General features: G+C 39.6%; 1 protein-coding gene across 1 annotated transcript; it reads left to right on the top strand.

The window, feature by feature from the left end:
- The first annotated feature begins 1,802 nt into the window (after positions 1-1,802).
- LOC121725369 (phenoloxidase-activating factor 2-like) lies at positions 1,803-18,834 on the top strand. Its single transcript, XM_042112262.1, has 9 exons — positions 1,803-1,893; positions 5,153-5,287; positions 5,969-6,120; positions 6,603-6,753; positions 7,451-7,581; positions 8,897-9,000; positions 9,864-10,025; positions 17,601-17,761; positions 18,627-18,834. Exons 1-9 carry the CDS (start codon positions 1,888-1,890, stop codon positions 18,816-18,818), a joined length of 1,194 nt encoding a protein of 397 aa, XP_041968196.1. The 5' UTR covers positions 1,803-1,887; the 3' UTR covers positions 18,819-18,834.
- Positions 18,835-20,687: the final 1,853 nt, after the last annotated feature.

Here is a 20,687-nt window from a genome sequence, read left to right as displayed (position 1 = left end):
TTGAGACTCAAATAATCGGACGAGAATGCCGCCTCCCACTCTAACAAACGTGAAATGACGTTGTTAGAGCAGGACGCGGCATTCTTGTCCGATTGTTTGAGTCTCAAAACAGTTTCGTAGTAGGCCTACTGAGTGGAACGAAAATCGTGAATCGCCCTGTAATTGGGGTGCGTACTTTAGAGACATCATTATCATATTATGAAACAGAAAATCACCAAAGACGGCGTTTTTTAGTCATGTGGATTTGCTTACGCACGCGGAGCAGGCGATTTCGGTAATTTGGTGTGTAAAAAACACGACATGAATTCCATATGGTAATAATTATAATGAGCAATCAGAGTGTGTCGGGAAGTACCCATGACACTTAAAACTCCGTTTAGCTGATATCGGACAGTTAATTTTTAGTTATTTTCCTCTTGGCATCTTTCATTAAAAAGGCGTCTGAAATCTGAATACCAAATAAAATTTATTGTCAAAAGTTAGCTTTACTAAAATGAACCATAATTCGAGTGATCTACAGTGCGATCATCTGTCTTGCGACAGCGACGCAACTGGCGACAGTCGTCCGTACGACTTTATAATATATTCTGCTATCAATCACCCGTTTTATTGTCGTCGCAAGATACAAAATCACATAGCGATTAGATACAGATTAACAACAATAACAAAAAATGTAAAGTATAGTTTACTTATATTATTACTAGATGACGGCCGCAACTCGTTTATCGCGTGGGAACCGTACATTTTTCCAGAATAAAAGTATCCTATGAGGCTATGTCCTTTCCCGGAACTCAAAGTATGTCCATGCCTTTCAACAAAATTGCTTCAGCGGCTTGGTCTTGAAGAGGTGACAAATAGACACACTTTCGCATTTATATTATTAGTATGGATGGACTTATTAAATGTAGGTACCATTGTATATAATTCCGGTACATAATTATTAAATGATTATAAAGTCCGGTAGCGAAACATGTACAATGAGCGGCGCCCATGCTCTGCTGGACATTTTGCAAAATGTACGTGCTCGAGTGAAGTAGAATACCTAGCTATCGAGTTAATTTATTCATTTTACTCGATAATCATCTTTTATCTTCTTGGTATCTTGGATTCCTGAATTATTATTTGCGGGTTTACCGGGTATAATTATTATTTGCGTGTAGAAATAGGAATGCACTCGTGGTTTCCACAAACGGTGCCTACTCCGCTTGATACTGGGCCGCCGAACCCGCCTGAACTATAACAGCAGCGATTAGCGACCAAGCGGCATCTAATTTTATAGATCATTGAAGCAGACTGTCAAACAGCTGCTATTCCTCCGGGGAAGCAGTGGGTCACCAACGTTCTTCAACCATGTGGAGCTTTTGGAATGGGTGGCAGGTTCTCCACCTACAGCCTTATATTGTGAAATTACGGTCTTGCAGAATGTAGCCGTCGCCTCCGAAGGTGGCAACTATACTACCCAAGGTCCACTTCAGCCTGAGGGTTGAGTTAATGTTAATTAATTATAATTAATCTAAAGTTAACATTAAGCCATAAGAGAGAAAACATAATAATTATTATGTTTTCCCTCTTGTTTCCTGTATTTATCTCTATATGAGAAATGATGATATTTTAAAACAAGTTTAACTTTGATTCTGATTAGCGCAAGCTTACGTGTCGCCCAAAGCCATCTTTAGCATAAGTTCGCACAAGATTAAAAATACGGCAAGCACACATCTTCGAAACTGTGCGTCATGGGTTTTTATTTTATTTATTGTTATGATTTACAACCGACTGAGGAAAATCTGTGATCAAGTATCAAGTCGCAGATCGAATAAGTAGTATAACCCGCGCTACGGCGAAGAGCGCACGCGTTTAGTACCTAGTCATTTTAAGTGCATCATTATCATGAAGGTCAGTACGATGACTTTTGACATTTACGAAACTCGTTCCGAAGATAGTTTGTTTTATTTTAATTGAACGCCGAACTTGCGGTTACTTGTTTTGGTGATTAGATGATATCGTCGAAAAAGGAATCAAGGTTTATATCTCACTATTATCTAAAGCCGGTTTGTTTGGGAAATAACGAAGGCGCAAAAACTTTGAACAATGGTTAATTTTAAGTAGGATGTATTAGTAAAATGTTCCATAAACTTTGGATACTGGTTATTTCTTGAAGTACGGTGCTGGTCGATATGTTGTAATATGGTTCTAACTATACCACGTAAGTATTCCAAGAAGCTAGGTACTATTTAGTACCTAATTATCTGTAACTTAGCATAAGCAAAGTTAAGCGCTGTCCAACTTATTTATCATAGATGATAGATAACGGTGCGGATCAGTAGCAAGCTGCTTTACAACCTTAACAAATTTCATAAAATATGGTCAGTTACCTGTTTGGCAGTTAACATTTATATTGTTAACTGCCAAACAGGTAACTTAACAAAAAATCTAAATTGTAAGTATTAATAACTTGTCCCTTAGATAAATACTACAGTCTACAATATTTATGTGTCCCAAGTTCAAGATTAAAACATTTGCAGTTAAATTTATTTACACTTAGTATTAGTGTAGTTTTTCCTTGTTATAGTGACCTTACGAACCCTGCGGACGCGACGCCGTGTCTCGGGTTTTACCTTAAAACGTTTTATCTACTACTATAGGTATAAATAACCTCTGATAAGTGATAAACTTGTGTCAAGTTGCGAGATGAAGATTAAAATGTGTTATTGTTAAGAAAGTTTGCGAAGAAATGGCGAAATATTATGTGTGGTTTCTCAAAATATTTCAACGTCACCTTTTTGAAGTTGAAAGGAAATTATGAAATGAGCAGCTAGATCGTCTAATGGTGTGAGCTATCCTACATTCGATTCCCATCGATCTAATGTCACTTTGTTAGAAAAGTGTTCTACGTAAGATTACTATTTTGGGAAAATATACAGAACTAGGTACGTACTACCTACTATGTAAACACTACACTCTATAGCTCACTCCTATGGAGTAGGTATAGCCCATATAGGTAATATGTGCCCAGTGATGCCAGTTTGGGAGGAATCCATCCTTTGGGGGATTTTTTTGGTATCGGTATCGCATAAAAGTTGCTGTTTTAAAATTTGATTACATTTCTTCACAGACTAATCTTTTTAAGTTATCGAATTAAGTAATATACTTTCAACCAACAGACCAACAAGTTACATAAACTTCAGATTCATATGACCCAAGGCTAGATGAGTGATGACCGGTCGAGTCGCAAACGAGCGAACTTGTTTTACAATACCCAGGGCTGCCAAATAAACAATATTAATAAAATATGCATGGAACTTTAGGATAAATGTAAATAAATGTAAAGCAATCAACAGAAGCTTTGGCACTTCTATATTATCCAATATCCATAGACCATAGTCCATACTGCATACAGTGTGTGACAAAACGTAGTATGTTATAAAGTTCGCCGTGAAGATTTGGTGAAAGTAGCAGCCCTGAAAGGGTAACTTTTTTAAATGTTGTATGGGCAAATACATAACACCGCGCTGGGGCAGTTGCCGATACAAAGCACGAAAAAATTCACTCTTTCAGCGCTTCTACTTTTAAAGTGGACTCTATATACTTATTATTACTTATATACACAGCTCCTGAGGTTTGCTTTCAGAAATACGAAAAGATTAGGACTTGGGGACATACCTATCTATACAATATACCCCTGTCACTTCTGCTTGCCTAGATGAGATGACTGCTGGAAGTAGATTCCTCTAGTTAGTCCGCACTTCAATTTGCACGTCTGATGCGCGGAGATATAATATGTTTAGTTTTATAGCTTGGAGGTAGCCCTTATGCAGGCATCAACCCTGAGCTGAGTAATCTTGCCCTTTGGCTCTGCTCTTCTTACAACAGATAGCTATTATTTGTTTATTTAAATTGCATTTAATGCGATTACGTCTGAGTGACGTAAGTACGTAGGTAGATTGCTCAATTTTTGCCGTTAATTGTAAATTCTGTGAAATACTTAAGTACTTAATATTATAATTTTTGGCCGATTTTATAGGAAAATAATTATGATGTTTAAGTTACAGAGCCTTAGGCAAATTTAATTCGCCTGATTTAATAGTTAAGTTAGATTTATGTATTGGAAAATCCTACGACTAACGAATAACTAGCGAATACTGAGTTTATTAAGGGTTCCGTGCCGTTATTGAGCGAAAGTTGGCAAAAAATTGTGTTTTTTTGTATGGGAGCTCCCTTTAGATATTTATTTTATTTTAATTTTATGATTAATTATTAAAGTACAAATATAATTAAGAATATTGTGAGTATTTCAAGTGCCTAGCTGCTACCATTATTGATTACGAGCAAAAAAGACAAAAAAAAAAGTTGTATGGGAGCCCCCCTTAAATATTCATTTTATTTTGTTCTTAGTATTTGTTGTTATAGCGGCAACAGAAATACAAAATCTGTGAAAATTTCAGAAGTCTAGCTATAGCGGTTCTTGAGTTACAGCCTGGAGACAGACGGACAGACATCGAAGTCTCAGTAGTTTTTTTTTTTTTAATGAAATAAGGGGGCAAACGAGCAAACGGGTCACCTGATGGAAAGCAACTTCCGTCGCCCATGGACACTCGCAGCATCAGAAGAGCTGCAAGTGTGTTGCTGGCCTTTTAAGAGGGAATAGGGTAATAGGGGAGGGTAGGGAAGGGAAGGGAATAGGGTAGGGTAGGGAAGGGAATAGGGTAGGGGATTGAGCCTCCAGTAAACTCACTCACTCGGCGAAACACAGCGCAAGCGCTGTTTCACGCCGGTTTTCTGTGAGAACGTGGTATTTCTCCGGTCGAGATGGCCCATTCGTGCCGAAGCATGGCTCTACCACGTATAAACCTGTTATAATATTTATTTATTATAGTATATAAAAGTAGGGACCCGTTTTTACCCTTTGGGTACGGAACCCTAAAAATTAACCAATCAAAGATGGAACACCTGTCATAAAATTTAGAAACGTGGCATAGGTAGATTCCGGTCCAATTTCTCCAACGTCTGTTAGTGTTGTTAACACAGCTTGTTAAAATGTCATGTATCTTCTCTTTTATTAATATGAAAAACGATAGAGCTAACGTAATACTAATTCGAGCGTGTAACTTTATTAGTCGTTGGTGAAATTAGGCCTCAAAATAGCATGTTTTAGATGTTGGTGATCCTGCTGGCGGCGGCGTGCGCGCTGGCGTACCCGCAGGACAACACGCTCAGCCCGCAGCTGCTGGAGGAGATCTTCGGCACGCCAGCCACACAACGACCGCCCAACCCCAACCGCCTGGAGGATGTGAGTTTATACTCAGTATCTAGATACTAAAGTCCTAACATCGAGATTCGAGGCGTAAAACTTTAAATACCCAGTTAAAATAACTGTCTGCCACACTCAGAGACATTTAATTATGATTAACCTTTAATTTAATTAAGAGTTTGACAGATAATGTAAGGCTAAGGTCAAAAATTTATAATACAATAAATTTAAGTAAGTAAGTACTTAATTATAATAATATCTCAGTAATTATAATGTTCGTCTCTGAGTGCGGCAGTAAAAGTATGTTTTGGATGCTTATTAAAGCCTTTGAATTTTTGAATAATTAGACACAAAACTTCACATTATACTGAAAACTAGTATTTTAAAGTTTTATTTGCAATGCAAAACCGTATGCCCAGTCTCGTCATCATAATATTATATTATACTAATTAGTAGATAGAAATAAAGTTTGGTATTGCCAGTATTATAAAGACAGCAATCCCATCTAATCCAATTTTTCGTCAGAGAAACTGTATATAAACTGCTGAATGATTTTCTGCTTCCCTCTTTTAGATCATTTCTATTTACATGAGGTTTCGAGTTTGTAAATTCTAAGTATTTCTTAGATATCGTTCTGTTTAATTACTTACAAGCATGGTTTTTTACAGGCGAAAAGAAGTTAAAATTAAGTGCTAATTTTTTTCTTTTATTTCATTTCAGATAATGGTTTCTCCTACAACAGTTGCGACCACGTACACGGACAAAAACGGGGATTCGTGCAAATGTGTGCCTTATTATCTGTGCGATGGGAACGACAATGGCATCTACGTGACCAACGGGAGCGTCACGGGCTGGGGACAGCTCGATATAAGGTGGGTACAACAGCTGTACACACCGAAATACACAACTAGGTAGTAGATCTAGAAGTACTATAGCTACTATCTAGTTGTGTAGGTATTTCGTGTTTTTTACGCCTCTAGTCCACAGACGCTGCGAACTGCAAAACAGCGGCGAACCGATTTGCTGTCTCATCCGCCACAAGACAGTGCATTATATTGCATCTTCTATTGATGTTTCGCAGAGATTTCGCAGTTCGCAGCGTCGGACTAGAGGCGTTAGAGTGTTTCCTAAATCCTATATAATTGGCATAAAAACTGGGTTCTTCCTCGCGCCCCCCCCTAATTCGACACAGGTATTGCGCTTTTCCTCCACCAAATTTCATGATGAGATCGCGCCAGGTCTTATCTAGGGTGAAATAACTTCGATTGCTCGTTGTGCTTTAAATATTATGACTTATATTGAGGATATTTAAAATTAAATTGCTGTTTACCTATAATTTGTGTGACATGTTCAGATTCGGCGAGGATGAGTGTCAGGAGAGCGTGGAGAAGTGCTGCAAGGGCATCAGGGCGGAGGAGGACGTCCTGACCGTGCGGCCGCCCGTCGCGCGCGGCTGCGGCTACCGCAACAAGAACGGCATCGACGTCAGCATCACCGGCGGCACTGTGAGCACACCCTTATATGTATATTATGAACGCCTCCGTGGTCCAGTGGTTATAGACTATAGAGCGTGGCTCTTGATTCGGAGGTCGCAGGTTGTTATTTCCAAGTTTGGTTAGGACTATGAAGGCTGATCACCTGATTGTCTGACAAGCAAGATGATCCATGCGTCGGATGGGCATGTAAAAAGTCGGTCCTGCGCCTAATCTCGCGCCATCCGAGCCACTGGGTATGGAATAGAGAGTGCTCTTGTGTACTGCGCACAGTGCACACACTCGGGCACTATAAAATTACTCCTGCGTAACTGGTCTGTTTTCAATGAAACCGGCTACCGTCACCGAAATCGGTGCGTGGATCATTATACCTTTCTATCTAGCTCACTTAGCATATTGTAGATTATAGGTAAGTACCTAGACTCCATAGAAATCGGACTTTAGTCTTCGACATGACAAATACTCAAGAATACGTTACGAATACGCAAAGAGGCAGAAAGAAATCTTATTTATGCCAATAGGTCTATTCTTTCACATTTCTATTGCAGTTGTGTTAAATTTATGCTCTGTTGCCATCCTAGGACGTTCGAGTTCAATGAGCGTTCGTACATAGGGGCGACAAAATGAAAGTGGCCTATACCCGTAAAAAATATAAATCCGAACCTGTTCAGTAACACACACTTACTCTTTTTGCTTCACCCGTTTCCAGGGCGAGGAAGCTCAGTTCGGTGAGTTCCCGTGGGTGGTGGCGATCCTGAACGGTGACAGCGGAGAGTACGGCGGCGTCGGCGTCCTCATACACCCGCAGGTCGTCATGACCGGCGCACACGTCGCGCTCAAGTGAGTAGAGAGATCCCCACTCCCCAGTAGCGCAGCTCGGTGAGTTCCCGTGGGTGGTGGCGATCCTGGACGGTGACAGCGGCGAGTACGGCGGCGTCGGCGTCCTCATACGCCCGCAGGTCGTCATGACCGGCGCACACGTCGCGCTGAAGTGAGTAGAGAGATCCCCCCTCCCTAGTAGCGCAGCTCGGTGAGTTCCCGTGGGTGGTGGCGATCCTGGACGGTGACAGCGGCGAGTACGGCGGCGTCGGCGTCCTCATACACCCGCAGGTCGTCATGACCGGCGCACACGTCGCGCTCAAGTGAGTAGAGAGATCCCCCCTCCCTAGTAGCGCAGCTCGGTGAGTTCCCGTGGGTGGTGGCGATCCTGGACGGTGACAGCGGCGAGTACGGCGGCGTTGGCGTCCTCATACACCCGCAGGTCGTCATGACCGGCGCACACGTCGCACTCAAGTGAATAGAGAGATCCCCCCCCCTTAAATAATAATATTTGTATTTTTTGCGCCTCCGTGGTTCTTGAGTCTGGACTCGCAGGTCGTGGGTTCGATTCCCACGTTGGAAACGTTTATTTCCAAGTTTGGTTAGGACAATCAACAATGCAAGCTAATCACCAGATTATCAATTATAGTAGTCAAAGAGCGTTTGTGTGCCAAAGCCTATTATAAGGTCAATGATTTCATAAATGATGGCACATCTTGGGAGTAGGATGGCTGCTTACAAGGCTACTTCTACATTATTGTACATGACTTACTATGTATGTATGTTGTTGTTTAAGTTACAGCATTGTAAATTTTATTTTAAAAGATTAATTTTTTTACCTCACTTTTTTTTGGTAAAAAAAGTGGGCCCCGTGCGAGTTTCTTACGCCGGTTCTTCTCGCCGGGATAGTTCCCGAACCGGTGGTAGGCACCGTAGCTAATATTAACATTCTGAAAGTATTTTCTTAAAATCTACTCAGAAATAAAACATTTTTTATTTTATTATTTATTTTATTTATCTGATATATAAGGTGATCCATGCGTCGGAGGGGCATGTAAAAAGTCTGATCTTTCGCCTGATCTCTCGCCCGTCGTGTCGGTCTTCTGTCCCAATGGGTTATGAGAGCAAAGGAAAAGAGAGTGCTCTTGTGTACTGCGCACACATTTGGGCACTATAAAATTACTCCTGCGCAACTGGCCATGGCGGACACGCCCGCAGGCATGTCTTTCCAAATGAGAAAATTGTCAGAGATATCTGTTTCTAAATCAGTATGGAATAGGTTTCTTTGATTTCTTCATAAGTTAGAAATGTGCTTAGAGAGTGTTTCTCATTTCAGATTCAAGAAGATATTGATTCGTGCGGGCGAGTGGGACACGCAGACCGTCAAGGAACGTCTCAAGTCACAGGAAGTGCTCGTTGAGAAGATGGTCATCAGAGAAGGTAATATTATCACACTTTATTGTTGATTAAACCATATTATACTAAACTAACGGATTTTGACGCAACAAAGCAATTGCCCGCAGCCTTTTTTGCGTCAAAATTATCATCGCGTGCGTATTACGTTTGATAAAACGTAATACGCACGCGATGATAATTTTGACTTTGAAATTGATGAAAATTTCATCATGAACGGTTTAGTGGTTAATGGACAAACATACACTATCGCATTTATTATACCGGCATGAATATCTTTTACAGTGTGTAACAAAAATAAGTGATAATACTTTAGGATGTGTACGTGTTCCTTGTAGAGAGTTTACTGTGAAAGTAGCAGAGCTGAAAGACGAAAAAAATTTTTCACTTTTGTATGGGCAAGGGCCCGAGCGTCACGAGTTTCCCCATACAAAAGTGAAAAAATATTTAGGTCTTTCAGCGCTGCTACTCTCACAGTGAACTCTCTACAAGGAACATGTACACACCCTAAAGTATTATCACTTATTTTTGTTACACCCTGTATATAAAATTCTCATGTCATAATGTTAGGCCGCGTACTCCTCCGAAACGGCTTTACTGATTTTGACCAAATTTTATATGCATATTCAGTGGGTCTGAGAATCGGCTAATGGGTACTTTTTATATTGATAAGTGCATTTGTTGAATAAATAATAGTAAATTATTACAACTCGAGACTGACGGCGACCATTGTTTGTGCGACGGGATAGCGATGGACGTTGCCATGGTATTTAGTCACTTCAATAAAATAATACGGGCGAAATACTTTATATGGCAAATAAACTTTTGCCGGGACAGCTAGTATTATATAATTTTGGAGACCCATTAAAATGAGGCTTATGCTGTTCCAGACTTCCACCCGAAGAGTCTCCGCAACGACATGGCGCTGCTGCTGCTGCAGCACCCGGTGACGCTGGACGCCCACATCAACGTCGCCTGCCTCCCCGACCAGGACGAGGACTTCGACACCGCCAAGAGCTGCTTTGCCAACGGATGGGGGAAGGATGTCTTCGGTAAGATAACATGCGATTACAGTGAAAACCAATAACAAGGCTGTTTTGGTGTGCAACTGACGTTAAAGTCCCTGAGGCCCTAGCCAAGACGTTTCTTAATCGCTTCTTTATGGAATCCCGACCAAAAATGTATGGTCAATTGCATAAACGAATCGCTAGTCTAATGGCTAATAAAAAGTCTAATAAAAATAGAAACCCATTTGAAAGAAGGGACGGCATACCTCGGTCCCCGCCAACTTCATCCGGCAAACGTTTACTGTCCCAACTATCGCCTTCATACGTGTCACCAGTCGAAAAACGTCACCAACCCATAAGGGACGAACCGCAGTCCCCGGTAATTTCATTATTAGACACAAGCAGCGCAGTCGATGATTCGTTTAATTACTGCGAGTTAGTCCGCGAAGCGTCCTCCTACTTGGGAAAAATTAACGAATTCGCTAACGACACTGTCTCGAGGCGCAATAACTTTGCCAATAAATCCGATATAATGAACTTAACACAAAAACTGACAACCATAGTTTCTCTTCTTGCCATTAAAAACTCGTCACTTGAAACCAAAGTCACGAATTTGGAGCGAGATTTACTATCCGTTAAACTTAATCAGGTCGTGAAACCGGCCCCCGCGGCGCCTCCGGTCTCTTATTCCGAGGCCCTAAAACTGAAACTCGCGAAATCGGTTCCCCCCGTCGAGACACGTAAACCACTCCCGTGTGTTATAGCCTACCCCACGCAAAAAAAATCGGCGGAATTAAAATCGGCAACTGAGACCAAGCAGGCTTTGATGAAGGTCATAAACCCGGCTGACGGTTTTCAATTTCACGGCGTTAAGAAAACAGCTAATTCGGGCGTGCTTCTGCGCCTCACGAGCGAGTCGCAAGTTAAAAAATTAAAGTCAGTCGAAGCGCTAAAATCTGCCGGCCTCCGTCTCGAGACACCCAAGGGGCGTAGCCCGCGCATCCTCATCAAAGATGTTCCACAACACATTACAGACGATAATTTTCTATTATCCCTGTACAACCAAAACGTTAACGGCGAAATTAATGTGACACAAGATCAATTCATGAGTTCGACAAAAATAGTAAGACGTCGTATTTTAAACAAAGAATATAATAAACGTAAATGGATAGGTATCGAACTAGACCCTAAAGTGCGTCAACACCTCATCGAAACAAAAGAAAAACTTTTTATCGACTGGGCGATGTGTCGCTTTGTAGATGACGTCGAACTCGTGCGCTGCGCTAACTGTCAACAGTATGGGCACACCGCTAAATTCTGTCGTGACACAAAGCCATGCTGTAAACATTGCGCTGAAGGTCATAGCTCGGATAGCTGCCCAAAAAAAGATAAAGACGACTTTAAGCCGGTTTGCGGTGTTGTTTGCGATATAAAAAACCGACCGACCACCCCACAGGCTCCCCAGATTGTCCTACGTATAAGTCTAAAATGGAGCAACTTATTTTAACGACTCGGTATGGATAGTTTAAATATAGGACAGTAATTAAACCGCCACAATAATAAGCACGCAACGATAGAATTAGAAAAGTTTGTTTCCGATTACAATTTAGACTTGGTGCTCGTACAGGAGCAATATCAACTCGCGTCGCTACGGTCGAAGATATTACAAATTAATAACCTAGCTCGCGCGGGTATTTACACACCTCAGTCTAGATTTTCAGTCACGGCCTTAACTAACCTTTTGACGTCGCACTGTGCGGTAGCCGAGGTATCGTGTCCTCAGTTTAAACTTTACGTTGTAAGCTGCTATTTTCAGTACTCGGATTCCGTAGGTCCCCATTTGCATCAACTTCGCCGCGTATTACGATCTCTCGCGGGTAATAAAATTATTATTGGCGCCGACGTCAATGCATCCTGACGGACCCTGGTCCTCTTTATATCACGAGCTTAAACCCAGTAGTAGTAATGAGCCAAACTTTTTCTCAAATATTAAAATTAACGACTCTTACACTTTTAGTTTAGAGGAAACGGCGAAGGCATATCTAAACGTTCTCATCCCAGACGACGAGCCCTCCTTGGATGACGAACACCATCGCGACATTAGGAGTAGAATGTTAGACCCCATTCATACACCGGTCTCAGATTTACCAACCCCGGAGGAGTTTATTTAAATAGTAAACCTTTTGCCTATAAAAAAATCTGCAGGCGAGGATAAAATATCGAATATTATGATAAAGCAAGCGTGTTTAGCGGCCAATTCATCGATTCTATATGTTTACAACAGATGTATCGCAGAAGGTATATTTAGAAAAATTTGGCGTTCCGGTTGCATAAAATTAATACCTAAAGCGGGAAACAAACCTCCTGACGACCCAAAATCTTACCGTCCGATAACGTTACTGCCTTGCTTAGGTAAATTACTAGAACGTCTCATCGTACCTCGCCTGCTACCCGGTGGCCCTAAATTCCATAGCCATCAGTTCGGTTTCACCGCCGGGAAATCGACTGTGGACGCGGTGTTAGGAGTAAGAAAAATAGTTAATTTGTCGAAAACTAAATACGTGGTCGATATTTCATTAGATATTTCCGGGGCCTTCGACCATGCCTGGTGGCCGATGGTGCTATTAAAACTAAAAAATCGAGGGTGTTACTGCAATATTTATTCTATAATACATTCTTACTTTTCTAACGGTCAAACTAAACTTCGTCTATGGCCGCCTCCCCATATAGGCGAACGCGTTGGCCAACGCGTTCGCAGACGCGTTGGCAGTGCGCTTGCAACGGCGTTTGTGAGTAATCCACACATAGGAAGGTCGCTCAGTATGCTTTGGATCGCGCCAATGTGCGGACGGATTCAAAATGGATGTTGAGTCGCTAACAGCTGTAGCTGTATATTTATTCACAGTATATAATTACTTTGTAAATGTGGACAAGAAAAAGTTTTTAAAGGGTATTCTCGAAATAAATAAATAAAAGGCGAGAAAACGTAACAAACAAAGAAATAAACACACTTTTACATAATATTTTATAATATTAAAATAATATAAGTAATTATTTTATTACCTACTTATTATTTATAAAATTATTACATATAAAAATTATTACATATTATTATAATTATGATAACTATAACTCCGGGCGAACTGATCGCGCGGCCTATGTGTGGATGAAGCACGAAGCTTGCGACAAATGTCCTTTGATCTTTGCCGACTATGTACTATCATAACAAAAACATTGATAACCCGTTCTTTTTAAGCGCTCGCGATAGAAATAAAATAGCAAGATTGTTTGAACCTTTAGAAAACTCTTTGCAAAGCCTAATCTCCGAATGGCAGACGCGTTGGGACTGTTCCACCAAAGGGCGACATCTTTATATAATTTTTTCCCTAATATTCGTGAACGACTATCCAAACATTGGATGGATATTGATCACTGCGTTTCTCAATTCCTGACCGGTCATGGAAATTTTAAGGCCAAACTCTACGGATTTAATCTGGTAGCATCACCATGTGCGAGTGCTCGACCGAAGGCAACATGTTTGAAAAAATGTTCTCTGGGAGTGCAGTCTCTGGCAGGACGAAAGAACTACAATGCTAAATAACCTACTCTGCACATCTGGTGTTGCATACTACGGTGATCTCGTGGACAGCGCTAGGAACTTCCGTGCCGTCAAGCGTTTTTGTCACAATTATTATTGGCAACACAAAAAATTAATTTAGCTCTAGCGTAGTAGTCACTATTATTATTAACGTTTATTCCCGTGGTGCTTCTCCCCTTCAGTTCTTTGACTTTCGGTCACTGCAACTTTGTGCTGTCTCCCGCTTTATATTGGGGAGGGAATCTGGAATTCTTCCTACTCCTCCTATTTTCTTCTGATTAATTTCGTTGCGGGTCCCAAGACAGCTTTAGCATGTCCCTCGGGCTCCCTGAGATCATATCAAAGGGTTTTCGTGGTTGGATGCCGCTGTCGATCCTTGCGACACAGGAGATACAGTGATGTGTGGTGGGCCAAAGCCCGTTTAAAAAAATAAAGTTAATATATTTAGCGGAATAGAGAAACAAATGCCTGAGCAAGAGATATGTCACTATCAGTAACACCATAGACATAATATATACTGTCGTAAAGACCACCGTCCACCTGACAACTTGAAAATGCGTGACCATTTTTGATCTGTCAATGTGTGCGTGTGCTAGTGATGTATATTTTACTATCGATAGTATAGTATTTTGCTATCGATAGTTTAGTCCGTTCGAGTTATTTTACCTGAGTTTCTATAAGAAATAAATAATATGCAACTTTGATAGATTTGTATTTCAAATTAGGTATCATAAATTTTAATTGGCAAAAAAAGGTGACGATTGAAAAGTAGATACACATTTTCTTTTGCAATGATTTTTCAATCGTCGGATATGTTATGACATGAGGTTCTTATAGGGGTAAATAATTTACACTTAACACATTATAAAGTTACTTATTTATTACTCAGGTAAAATCTATCTGGTAAATCAGTCCTTACATTGAAAGTAAACGTTGAAAGTAAACAACACACATAGTATATTATATTTTATTCTTAAATTAAATACATATCAAAAAATATCATATTATTTTATTACAATTATTTTAAACCGACTTCCAAACAGGAGGAGTCTAGACGTTCGCCTGTGGATATATTTTTATGTATGTTCAACAATTACACCGCCGTTTATGAACCAATTTTCAAATTTTTTCTTTTGCTGTACATTGTATTGTTCCGAGTAGGTATCATGTTCACAAAAGTGGTGGTCTGGTGATGGAAACAATGAGAAATCGAAGTGACTCCGTGATATTCAAATGGGAACATATGGTCCCAGAAAACGTTCAAAATCTTTCAATTAATAAATTTAAAAAAGTAGTCAAAGAACGTTTTGTGCCAAAGCCAAAATGATTTCATAATTGATGGCACATCTTGGGAGTAGAATGCTGAATGACTGCTTGCAAGGCTACTTCTACATGACTTACAATTATTATGTATCTATCTATGTTTACATTGTATAATTTTTAGTTACAGCATTGTAAATTTTGTTTTAAAAGATTATTTTTTTTCTCACTTTTTTTGGTAAAAAGTGGGCGTGCGAGTTTCTTACGCCGGTTCTTCTCGTCGGCTTAGTTACCGAACCGGTGGTAGGCACCATGTATTCTGAAAATATATTTTATTTTTGTTCAGAAATAAAGCAATTTTGATTTTGATTTTTTAAAACACCAACTGTAAGTATAGAAAACCTTAAGGACAGCTAAAAAGAGTAAAATTATTATTTTTAAACAAAAAATTAAAACCGACTTCCAAGGTAATGACAATAGTAATATTATACTTAGAAAATGATACATTTTATTAATATTTAGGTATTCTACTACCTGTACACGTAAAATTTTCCGTTGGTTTTATTCATTTATCGATATAAAAGTGATATACAAAGTTTGCATGTTCATTCAGTTCAGTCAGCAAGGGAAAGATTTAGTGTTTTTACGCCTAAGTATTTTGTATTCCAATGAGATACTTCATATAATAAGTGTAAAATATTGTTCTCTTTTTAGTTTCACACTATCATTTTGATAATAATTACGTAAAAGTAGTCAAAATCGTAATTTTCCATGACGTTGCACTGCGGTACATGCACACATACGCAAGAAGTCCGCCATCTTCTTTGTATAAATGCAAAAACTTTTGAACGGACCGTTACGTACGTAGTGATTATATTCTCTTTGCGTTACGCAAACATACAGCATGGTACAGAAATTCAAACAATATGTAATATTTTATTTTATTTTTCGTAAACTCCCAAGCGGTCGGATGCGACCGCGTAAACAATTGAATTCCAAGTTAAATGAACTAAAAAGTATTAAATAATTCTTATTCTGTACTCAGTATTAATTCTGTTCTCAATCTTCATTATTTTGCAATCGGTACCAGCTAACCTAATCGCCAGTTCTCTGACAGAATAGGTATAACAGCAACTAATAAACTTAGGACTGGTACCGACTTCAAAATTATGAAGATTGAGTACAGAATAAGGATTATTTAATACTTTTTAGTTCATATAAGTATAATTAGTAAAATTGCTTATTTTTAATAATCGCTTCAGTAACAAGTGCAACAGTATGTCAAACTTACTGGCACAATTAAAGTTGGGATAGCTCCTTTAACCAAAATAGTATTTATTCTAATTTTTCTTTAAAAATTTTCAATGAAATGTTTGCCTACATATTGTTGAATTTTTCTTGAATTCCAACCAACACGCCCAATTAATTTCAGCCATTTTCCTCTTATTAGAGGATCTTGAGGGAATCTGTAAAACAAATGATTATGATATATAAATATAAACCTTCCTCTAGTTTTAGAGTCACTCTATATTATAGTAGTTATATTATATTAGCTATATTATACTATACTATATTATATTAGTTAAAATAATATAATATGCCCTTTTTAGTCCGGCCGCACATTTTCCGAATTTCTGATCACAAAAATTCGTACGCCCCGCCCCGCTCATACATTTTGACACGTCAGAAATTCTTTTAGTATGATGGGTCTACAACAAAATGTATGAACAGAGTGCGTTCCGCCGGGCGTCCGAATTTTTCTGATCAGAAATTTCGGATAATGTGCGGCCGGGCTTAAGGTGATAAATGATTTTTATTTTAGATTTATGTTATTGTAAAATATCGATAAGCATATCGATAAATTTGATTCAAGGTGGATTCAAGCACTAGCGTATATGTAAGAAATTTTGATAAAAATTTTTCTTCAAAATTTGTGTAATATAGGAACAATAGTACCTTTAGTTACGCAAAATATGAAAGTAAAAGGGAGGATTCACAATATTTTATTTGAAATAGAGAACTAAAGACCAGAATATAGCAAAAATAAACACATCGTAGCAATTAGGACATGAAGATTAATTACGGGTGAAATGTATATTTTTCAGGATTATTCCTATGATTTACACTGCAATCACTCACAGCACAAGTTATTATTGTTATTTATAATAGTATTTGTTGAAAATAACATACGATTTAAATAATAAATTGCAAATACCGAAAGGGCATAAAAACGATTGACGACTTTTGACGACCTGTCAAATAAAAGTTGTTACAATTTTTATTAGACTGCCTCTCTCTTTTCATCTTGTTATAATTCCATAAAGGATTTTCTTCTCTCTCGCACTCTTTGTTGGTCTTTAGCATTATATTATGTCTATGAGTAACACTGCGTGGTAAAAAGAGACGTGTGATACATGACAGCAGCACTCTTTTTTTGACGTCCAGTCGGCACGTGCCGCACGTTGACAATTTAACTCATAGAATTCATGTTCAATCATGCTTGTGTAAGTGTATACGTACACATATTTTTACACACAGATGAAACCAATTTCGGTTTCGTTTGACAGCTCGAGATTGTTGCTCTATTCCGCTAGGTACCTATATTAACTTTATGAGATTTACAAAATATCTGTACAATGTATCTGGAATACAAAATGCAAGATACTTTTAAATTAAATACATTTAAGGGATAAAATGTCCGTATATTTCAAAATGTTAGTTATCGTGTTCATCCACTCACGTCTTCATTTCTGGTATTCCAGGTCAGAAGGGTCGTTACGCGGTGATCCTCAAGAAGGTGGAGGTGAACATGGTCCCGCACGCGACGTGCGCGCGCCTCATGCGGACCACGCGCCTGGGTCAGCGCTTCGTGCTGCACGACAGCTTCGTCTGCGCCGGCGGAGAGGGGAAGGACACTTGTCAGGTAGACCTCTTATCTACTAATAGGCCTATGGCATTGTTGTTTATTGGAATGTTAGAAACGATTTAAATTTTCAAATTTGCTAAGTACTAAAAACGTTCTCGTGTCGTTCGCTATCGGCGGCCCCTAGGGACTAGACCAGCTATCCCCAACCCGCGGCCCGCCGGGACTTTATTTGTGGCCCGCGTGATGCTAAACCATTTTGAAATTCACTAAGTATAAAGGTCTTTGACGCCCAACGACAGAATAATGTAAAGTCATCGTGACAGTCGTGATTTTTTTTACACTTTTCAATCGTTAATTTTCTAAACCTAAAAATGTTTGTTGCGGCCCGACACCAAGACCAGAACATGTTTTGTGGCCCGCATGAACAAAAGGTTGGGGACCACTGGACTAGACGGTCAATTTTATATTGCCCAATATTACGAATAATTGTGCAATATTATTGACGGTTTAGGGTTAATATTGTACATTGTGCCATTATTGAACGAAAGTTTGAGCTACTTAAATTTTCATTGTACCATATTTTTAATTGCATCGTGTAGGGTCGACCCACGGCCTAGTTCGATTCGGAATCGGATCTATAAAATTGTGTTAGACATTCATCTTATATATAAAATTCTTGTGTCACAATGTTCGTTCCCGTACTCCTCCGAAACGGCTTGGCCGATTCTCATGAATTTTTGTGAGCATATTGAGGTCTGAGAATCGGCCAACATTTATTTTTCATACCAAAAATTATTTATATGGCAAAACAACATTTGCCGGGACAGCTTCGTATACATATAAGCTCTTCAGCAGCATTTGAAGTGTCGCGTCTTTCCAATGTAGTGTGTTTTTAAAATTTTTAACAACAAAATGTGTCCAGGGTGACGGCGGCGCGCCGCTCGTGTGCCCCATCGGCGGCGACCGCTACAAGCTGTCGGGGCTGGTGGCGTGGGGCATCGGCTGCAACCAGCGCGACGTGCCCGCCGCGTACGTCCGCGTCGCCAAGTTCCGCACCTGGGTGGACGGCGTCATGCGCTCCTGGCTGCTGCCCACTGACGGATACCAAATCTAATATACTCTAACACCAAGCTTGGGTTTTATTTTATTTTTAGGAAGAAATGAATGTTAAATCGCACCCCCATTCTGCTACTAATGCCCCAAGAAGTTATATTACAACAAGAACGCGCACAAATAATTTGATGAAGAATCTAAAATTTTTTCGCCATATTTTCAAAAATGTAGCTTCATTATCCCCTCCTAATATCTGGAAGTTCCTTGGAACTATTGGTGTAGGAAAGTCGCAAGAAATCCTGGAACTACCCAGATCTATTAGACTTGATGATTTAAACCTCCATTTTTCTTCGATAGTAAGGCTAGATGATCACACAAAATTTCAGACCATTAGTTATCTTAACGGTTTATCTCGTCCTAATTTAGCCCCTTTTCAGTTTTCTCCAGTTACTTTAGACGAAATCGACAAGACTATAAAGTCAATAGTATCAAAAGCCGTAGGTTGTGATGACATTAGTCGCCGCATGATCACCACCATTCAAAATGAACTTCTGCCTGCCATCTCCCACATTATAAACTTCTCCCTTGCTCTCTCAGTATTCCCAAATCTATGGCGCAAAGCCTTTGTTCGCCCGCTTCCGAAAATCCCCAACCCAACTGAACCTACTCATTTCCGTCCTATCTCCATCCTTCCTTTCCTATCAAAGGTTCTCGAAGCCTGCGTTCACAAGCAGCTGTCCAGGTTTGTCTTCGGAAATAATTTGCTCTCCCCACTTCAATCGGGATTCAGACCTGGACATAGCACAACCTCTGCTCTGTTAAAAGTAACAGGTGATATCAGAGCTGGTTTCGAGAACTCTTTGATTACCATTTTAGTGCTGGTAGATTTCTCTAACGCATTTAATAATGTCGATCATGACATCCTACTGGCAGCACTCTCTGGACTTCCGATTTCGTCTGAAGTACTTACTTGGATTTCCTCTTATCTTCGTGGTCGTCAGCAGTCGGTACGCACGGAGAGCTCATCCTCTAAGTGGCAGAACCTTGACGCTGGCGTTCCACAAGGCGGTATTTTATCTCCACTACTTTTCTGTATTTTTATAAATCTACTCACTAAAAGACTTCATATTGCGTATCATCTGTATGCCGATGACCTGCAACTTTATATCCAGGCAGGATTGGAGCAGCTATCAGCAGCCATTGCGGAATTAAACCAGGTTTTAAGAGCAGTAACTTCGGATTATTAGTAAATCCCACAAAATGCCAGGCAATTTTGTTAGGTAGCCCGAGATGCTTATGTAAAGTGAACATAGGCGCTCTTCCACCGGTTATCTACAACGGTTCTGTTATTACTTTTAGTACAAGCGTAAAAGACCTTGGTTTACATATTGATTCCTCTCTAACTTGGCAATCCCATATTTCTAATGTGTCAAGTAAAGTCACAAATACGCTACGACCCCTTTACCGTCTCAAAATTTCCTTCCTACTCCGGTCAAGACTTTGCTGGTCCAGACCCTCATTTTCCCTATAATCGACTATGGTGACGTGTGCTGTTTAGATCTTAATGCCGACAAACTCAACAAACTCGATCGATTGTTAAATAACTGTCTTCGATTCATATTCAACCTTCGGAAATACGATCACGTTTCTTCGTACCGTTTATACAATGTGTTAAAATATTAACTTAGTTTAATGCACGGTTATGGCAATCTATGAAAAATTCGTGAAGATTAGATGCATCTTTGTGATTTTTTTCTATCGGGAAAGAGTGTTTTCGCTAGGTCGGATCATCGGAAATATAATGTAGTATCTATTTTTAGAAAATAAAACAATTCAGGGCTTATTTTCAAGTATAAAAATGATTGATAAAATCAACAATTTAGGGTTAGTCGCCCCCTTAACAGCTATTTTTACTTACTGTCAGGCTTTT

Source organism: Aricia agestis, chromosome 3 (assembly GCF_905147365.1).
Source record: "Aricia agestis chromosome 3, ilAriAges1.1, whole genome shotgun sequence".
In the NCBI taxonomy this organism is placed as follows: Eukaryota; Metazoa; Arthropoda; class Insecta; order Lepidoptera; family Lycaenidae; genus Aricia; species Aricia agestis.
Note: the sequence above shows the minus strand (reverse complement) of the source record. Positions and strands in the feature narration are given on the sequence as shown.